A 7752-nucleotide genomic window follows, 5' to 3' on the forward strand; every position below is an offset into this window, starting at 1 on the left:
TCTTCTCCATTTAGCAATCCTTTATCCAGCAATTCTTTCCTCGATGAAGGAGCAGTCTAAGCGCACTCTAAGCCAAAATCGTGCTCCGTGGAAATTGAAACGGATTTAGAAGCAAAACTTTATGCAGCAAAATTAAAGACAGCGCCGCTTTGGCTCATTGTGCACGTAATGGACCCACGACGATGCCCGTTCCCCAAGGCAAATGAATTAATTGCAACAAGGCGTATACTTAATATAAATTCATAAATAATAGATGCGCAGAGGCGTACTCCCAGCCATAATGGACAAGTTATGGACAAGTAGACATGCAGTCCCCAATGCCTAATGGGAAAAGGCATTGGCAGGCACTTTGTTGACTCGGACCTTGAGGCGAATGTTATTGAAAAGGATTCATGCTCTTGAGTTTTGAGTAAACAGCTGAGCGACGTGAGAACAATCGACCTTCAGGGACTTTGCCCCCCAGGGCAACCAGCCAGCCAGCCAGCCAGCCAGCCAGCCTTCCCCTGATTATCGTGCAGGGGTTCCAGCTGGCAAGCGCTTTGAATTACTATCACCATTCCCCCGGACGCCTTTTCTCGGCGCCCCCATAGCTTCCTGCCTTTGATCTGGCTGCGTCATTACGAGGTCCAAAGCGACAATAAGAGCGGACGGCAGTGGGCACAAAGCGGCAAAGAGAAGGGTCGCTAAAAGCGTAGGGGCGCCGCGCCGCATAAAGAACTTCACAAAATCCCCTCGGAGAACTCGGACCAAGCACTAAATACAATGGCCTGCCTCCAGTTGTTGGCCCAAGAAAGCGACAGCTTGGTGGGCTGCACCAGGCAACAGATGCCGCTGCCGCTGCGGCTGCGGCTTCAACCGAGCGAAAATTTCTCGTTTTGTTCTTTGCAATCACAAGCTTAAAGTGTAAAAATGTTTTACTTAAATTGATTCAAACCAGAACAGAACGCAGAACCTATGATGAAAGAGTCTATGCATACAATTCACTTAGTGAACAATTCCGAATTTGATTTATTATCAGGAAACGTACACATTTTATTGCAGCCCTCCCCGCACAAGCAATCACATTACCATTTGATTTATTGCTGACTCTCCTCTCTCTGTAAGTCTCCTAATATTCCCACACGCTTATTGATAGCAATGTCTATGCGTGCCTTGGTCATGTGTCCACGTGTTTGGTGCGGTAACTTCCTTTCTTTCTCTTCGGCAAAAGTTTCACGTGTACGAGCGAGCTATTTTTATGTACAGGCCAATATTTTTTTACAGGCCATTTGCGTAATATGTTATTACCGGAGCCATAAAGAAAGGACGAACCAGCCGGACTGCTGCCAAAACGAGGTAAATGGACGGAACACGGGGAGTTTAAGGTCTAATGGGGTGGAACGATTTAAAGCTCTTATTTGGTGAGGGACTCCGAGCACGAAGTACAAAGAAACATTTAGCCACGTTAGGCTTAAAATCATATTTAAGCACCCACAAATTTAAGCCAGAAAAGAACAGTCAAAAGAATGTTTAATACCGTAGATTAAAATTTAATTGGCTGTTGAAGAAGCTGTTGAAGAAGCTGCATTCAGCTGCTGTGGCTGAGGCTGGGAACTGTCGGTTTCAACCCGGTATCTCAGTTGTTTTTCTTCATCCAGCACATTTTGCTATCTGGCTGGGCTACCATATTTTAATTAGTCTAATTAAAAGCTACGCGAAATTGAAGAACAGAACTGAGAACCTGATGTAATTATGTGGCCTTTTGGGGGGGTTTCCCAGGCAGAGCTGGACGCACAAAGATATGACAATTGGAGTGGTTTGTATCTGGAAATGAAGGGCTGATATCCACTTACCTTACAACTGTAGACACCCTCATCAATCCGACTAGCCTTCCTGATGCCAAGGATCGCCGTGTAGACATCTTTGCTTTCAGGTGGCAGTACAGTGGTCCAGATTTCCCTGCAGACAGAGAGCAAATATTAGTTGTGGATGCTTCGCGCTTTGTGCCACGGCTGTGCTAATTAGCACTTCACTTTCGGTTTCCCCCAAGTACTTGGAACAGATACACAGCGTTCGCATGATGCCAGTCAAGCATTAGTTTTCACGCCCCGAACCAGCAGATGTTTGCCACGTGCAACTGCACCAAGTGCACTGCATCATATATGCAACAAGCCACGCTAATTGACATACTAATAGCAGTTCACTTATCATAGCCACCCCACCCGTCCAACCGCACCACCAGTCCGCGTGGGTGAAAGAAATCATAGCTAATGTGAAAACAATCGCGGATGCTGCGGTTCGAAGTCAATTAGCATGGAGCATGTTTAATTTTCAAATGTTTTTCGAAATGCTTTCGCTGCCACAATGCAATGTCGGTGCTCAAATTGTAAATAGTTTTTAGCTTCATGGATAAATGGGTCGGTGCATAGCAGACGCGGCTTTCTGGTATGGGTTCATCCATTGAGGGAGCCTTCAGGGAGAGTTCTGAGAGAGCTTCACACAAATATTACCTGACGCTAAGATTATTTTACTTTCACAAAAGATACGGAATTGGAACTTCATAATTACGAATATAAATTCCACTCGTCAGCTCTTTGCAAAGTTTTGCCAACGATGTACATATCTAAAATGCAGGCTAAGCCTATTAGACTATCTCTGGCGTCCCCCCATAATCCTCTGGAGAACTGCAAATCACAGCATGCGCCGGCACGGCTGTGTGGAGCACTAAGTAAAACAAACCGAAACCTTCCTTCCACCTGGCAACAACTTAAGTGCTGTTTGAGGTTTTCGTGGCCAACAAACATCTGCAGCATTCCCCCCAATCTGCCTGCTGCTCTGCCGCTTTCGCGCCAGCTGAGTGCATTTCACTAATAACTTTTACGCATGGGTAACGGTAACGCTGACGTCACACCACCAACACCAACACCAACACCAAGAACAACATGAACGACGAACTCCGTTTAAAAAGCCTTGAAAAAGCGCCCAAAAACCGCACATGGCGAAAGTGCCGTAAAGGGAACCAGCCTTCGTCCCTAACCACAATCTCCGTGCACACTCCGAAATCATGGTTCCCAGCTATTTACAGCTGTAGCGTCTAAAAATGCGTTTCTGAATGGGCACAGGCAAAGGTAAAGGCAAAGGCAAAGGTAGAGGCATGGGCTTTGCTGGCAACTGGCTCTGGCTCTGGCTCCGGCATGCAAAGCACTTAGCCTACAATTTACTAATGGCCCATGGCGGAAGATTTCACCGGTACTGGAGCACTACACAGCCAGCACTAACCCTAACCCCAGTGAACGACCAAACCAGGCACCTTCAAAATCAATTAAACGGCAACGGAAGTAATAACATTCTGTGCAGGAAGTGCGTAACGGTTAAATGCAGCGGCAACACCAAAAGCCGAAGCCACGGTAACTACGACTACGCCAGCCGTAGCACTGAGTTGCTTTGCAAACAAACAACCACAAAAACGGCCAAGCACCGTTGCGCTCCTCTCGTTTCCAGCAAATGAGCACCATTGGAATGGATGGAAGAGGGAGGGAGAGAGAGAATGACATCCACAACAATGGCAATGATTGTGCACAGGAAAGCAGCCTAAGCGCCAGTTACTCCACTAGTACGATGGAATGCGCAACTGCTGAACCGGTCAAAGATTAGAGACTATCCCGTGGGGATAACTCTCGAAATGTTTAAACAAACAAAATGGACACGTGCACAATATCGATGCAGTATCAATAGAATTTTTTGTTTAGAGCTTGCACTCGTTTGATTTTATCCATGGTATATGCACAATTTTAATGACAAACTTTCTTCAGTGCAATTTCCCTCACGTAACCATTGCCATCAATGACGGCTGCTGCAGGAACATTGTTGGCTGTGGTTGCAAAACGCATTTTCGTGGGGCGGGGGCTGGCGCTGACCTCGCCATTGCGCGCGTTACAAATAGCCCGCAAAATGCGTTTACGTACGGAGGCGTGCATGTCTGTGTGTTCCAGTGCGTGCCCTGTACTTACTCGCACAAGTGAAGAGCAGCACATGCTCCAGCGCAAGGCATAAGTACATAATAACGAAGAGTGCGGAGCTTTTCGAATCTGGTTGCGCTTTCGCCCTGCTGAAACAACTCAAACCAACGCATTGGCGGCAAAGTACGTCAGGACTGGCACGCAATGCATTAGACGTCAGGAAAAATGTGTTAAACGTTCGCAGATCAATAAGCTGATGGGCGTGACTGCCACTGGAGGCGTCTAGATTCGACCTTTCCCTCCGAGAGTGGATGAAGTCACAACAATTCGCGTAATTAGTTAAGTGCCCTTTGGGATTAATTTTAGAGTGATTGCAAACTTTGACGTTAATAATGCATAAATAATACGTGTGTACATGTGGGCTGAGTTTTGCCTATGGCGATCCCTAGACAAAACACCAAAACGAACAAGCGCGAATTCGCGTCACTGCGAATTGCAAGCAGGAGAGCAGCACGCAAAGAAAAACGAAGGAGAGCGAATTCAGGCGACAGCGAAGAGCGGATCGTCGAGAGAGACGCCGAGGGAGCTTTTTTCCAGCCTCCGTCGAAAAAGTTTAGGTGCGAGAGCAGACGATGTTAAAGCCCAATTCGTATACCATTTCAATTGTGTTTTGTTACTTATTGAACTTTACTTTTAAACAATAAACATAAACCTGCACATACAAATGTATGTACATATGTAAATTTTTAGACCTAGTCAATCACACACAAACATAAATAATCAAAAGTGATGAACAGAGAATTAGTTGCCAGCCAGCCACGTGACGTATTCAGTGTTGTGGCAAGCCAGACGACATAAAACAACATCCATATGAATAGCTCAAAGCGATGCTGAATGTTCGCTGGATAGAATGATGTCTGTGGTGGGCTTTTTATTGTGGCTGAAAGGGCGCCGTGTAGCCTGTGGGCCCAGTTCGTCTTACACATATGGATATTCGTATATCAAATACAATTCCATGGCCATGTTTTATGAGTTCATAAAATTGGTGTGTAGGTGTTTATTATCTTTGTATTATTTTGGTTTCTACCGGGCTTTGCCAATAGCATGGGGAATTGAAATTGTGAAGTTACTTTTCTGCTGAATATTTTATCGTCGTCCTCCGAAATACTCGTAAATATGGATATCTCACGCCACAGCCCGTCCAATGTCTTAAAGCTGCAGGGCGCATTGCCGTAACTGTAACCGTAACTTGCTTAGAAGTAAGGGAGTCCGTCTGCTAAATTCGAGGGCCCCATATAAAAACTTTATTAAACGCAACTACGCATAAAAACAAAACGATGACAAAGTACGCGACCTCGTCGTTTGTCGTTGGGAACGGAACGTTGGCAATTTTGCCAGCTTCTGGGTTGCGGCTTGCAACGGACAAGGGACAACAACGATTCACTTCAAGATGTAGCAAATTTCATTACAATCGTAACAAGAAAACGTGTCTCAACGGCTAAATTGCCAGGGACCGAAAGCAAATCAAAAAAAAAACGAAGCATTCGTCCACGAAAGTCCTGATTGGCCTACAGAGAACAGAACTCTAGAGTTTTCAACACTTGAACAAAAAAACAGTGCACAAAATTTAATGTATCAAACTTCATTTTGCGACATAAACTTTTTTATTTTCGCTGCTTTAGTTTTGCAGCGAAATCTTCTTCATAGATTAACCCCAAAATCCCACACTGTTTGCACAAACCGAGCAGCTCGGGTTCAAAAAAATTGTCTCAATGTCCGTATTATTTACCCCTTGGCTTTTTTCCCTCAATGCCAGTTTTTGCTTCCACTGTTTCTCGTTTAGCTGAGGTCGAAATGTATCTTTTCCTTTTCGTTTTTGTTTTTTGCTGACAAGCTCCTTCCTTTGTCTTTTTATGGGCCATGTGCCCAAGTCGAGCTGGCAACAAGAAACGATGGGATGTGTGGGAAGCAGATGAGCAAAGCGGAAAAAGGTGTTAGTGAATTTTATTCAAATTTGTGCTAATCAAAAGATGCGTGACAGGAAAGCTAAGAGCCGAAAGAAATCGAAATATTCCAGTATGTAAGTCGGGGTGGTTAATCCCAAAAAATATCTGGAAACTGGTTTTTGCCAAAGCGAATGATTTATCCAAGATTTCGAATAATTTATGCGATTAGCCCTCGGCTAAATAACACACAAAAAAATGTTCGTTTTGATAAAGTCCTTTATTGGCAGACAACAAAGTCACAAGCGGAAGTGAAGATTCTTACTGTACTGAAGATATTTTCTCTTAGAATAATATCGACCGCGTTCCAACGATTTGTTCTACGTGCTAACTAGAACTAGAATTCAATCCTATTGTGCGTGTGCTCTGTGTCTTGGCTTCTTCTAGGGGCTGAACCCTTATGCCCAAACTTTTCCTTCACTTGTCCGTCGCTGGCCCAGCAGCATTCTCCTCGGCCCCTTCACTGGCTGCAGACTGCTCTATGGCCTTGGCTGCACTGGGGTCCGCAATGCTGCCAAAGTAGTTGCCAGTGGGCTCAATGTCCACCACCCGCTCGACATCGTCCAGTTTCGGGGGTGCTGGCACCGTAATCATGAGTATGCCGTCCGCGGAGAATGTCGCACGTGCTTGGGTACCGTCGTAGTGCCTGGGGAGCTTGTAGGTGCGAGAGAATTCTCGGGTAATGCACAGCTGAGCTTTGTCCGCGCGATCGTCTGACCGCTGACCCTCCACACAGATTGTGTCACTGTTCCTCGCCTTGACGGTTAGCTCGGAGATGTGGAAATGATGAACGTCTAGGACCACCTTGAAGGTGCCACGACCCAAGGAGTCGGGCTCTGTTCCCGTCTCGATAACCACGCGTCCCACCAGACACGAGCCGTGACACCAGGCGCTGTCGTCCACGCGCAAGTGGAAGTCTCTGGCGCACACGTCTAGCTCGTGGGACAGATAGTAGCGGCGCTGACGGCACTTGGGCTCTCCCGATCCTGTCCAGTGTCGACGGGGGGGCCAGTGATAATGGGCGCCTCCGTGCTCATGCTCGTGCTCCCAGTCCCAGTCCCAGTGTATGGGCATGGTTCAGGTTTTTGCTGGAGTAACTCTGCCCTGTTCGACTCTCACTTGCTAACTGAATATCTGAGGAACCTACTCCAACCGCGTACCCAGCGCGTCGTACTTCTGCGCTATTTTTGAGCTCCTTTCAATGCCGCGCATAAACATCGCATTGCTCCAGCCCATCACGAGTCGGAGTGGCAGAATGTGGGGCGCTTTCTGCGCGGTGCAATGTCAAACTGTTTGATCAATACTCGTTCCAGCAACCATCCAATCAAGCGCGGAACTTTTTTTATTGCACAAATGGTGCCAGGGAGGCGGAAGTGGGAGACAGCAGAAGCAAGACAGAATGGCACACAGTGTAACCAGTTATGAGATAATGCCAAATTTCGGAGGAGTCGAGCAGCTCGGGTGGGTTTGTGCAACTAATTGTGGCGCTGTCATTGTCACCCCACAGCCAGCAAAGAAAGCGGAAAACATCCGGCCAAACGCACTGAGCAAAATGAAACTAATGAAAATCGTGACTCCCCCTTTACAGTTACTCGTGTGGGATTGTGACTCTCAAGCATGGACTAGACAGGGTGTCCATTCAGATGTAAAATACACCAAGGCAGGGCAAGCCCACTGTTGCTGGTTACACCCTGTATGAGCTTCAGCTGGTATTCCATTGTCCTAGACAACGGCGTTGCGTTGCGTTCAGTTGTCAAGACAGTTGCCGCTTTTGTTGCTCAAATTTTGTATTACTGTTGCCCCGGGTTGAG

At 46.6% G+C, this 7752-nt stretch overlaps 2 protein-coding genes across 2 annotated transcripts in view; both read right to left on the reverse strand.

Annotated features, from left to right (window-relative positions):
- The window catches only part of LOC117900601, a 59971-nt gene that overhangs the window by 17924 nt on the left and 34295 nt on the right, over positions 1-7752 (reverse strand). The window contains exon 7 of the mRNA XM_034811013.1: positions 1833-1938. Coding sequence (XP_034666904.1) covers positions 1833-1938 — 106 coding nt within the window. The remainder of the gene's footprint in view (positions 1-1832; positions 1939-7752) is intronic.
- Positions 6143-7065, reverse strand: LOC117900600 (heat shock protein 23). Its single transcript, XM_034811012.1, has one exon. The coding sequence runs from the start codon at positions 7013-7015 to the stop codon at positions 6359-6361; it is 657 nt and encodes a 218-aa protein (XP_034666903.1). The 5' UTR covers positions 7016-7065; the 3' UTR covers positions 6143-6358.

This window comes from Drosophila subobscura, chromosome U, assembly GCF_008121235.1.
Source record: "Drosophila subobscura isolate 14011-0131.10 chromosome U, UCBerk_Dsub_1.0, whole genome shotgun sequence".
Taxonomy (NCBI): domain Eukaryota; kingdom Metazoa; phylum Arthropoda; class Insecta; order Diptera; family Drosophilidae; genus Drosophila; species Drosophila subobscura.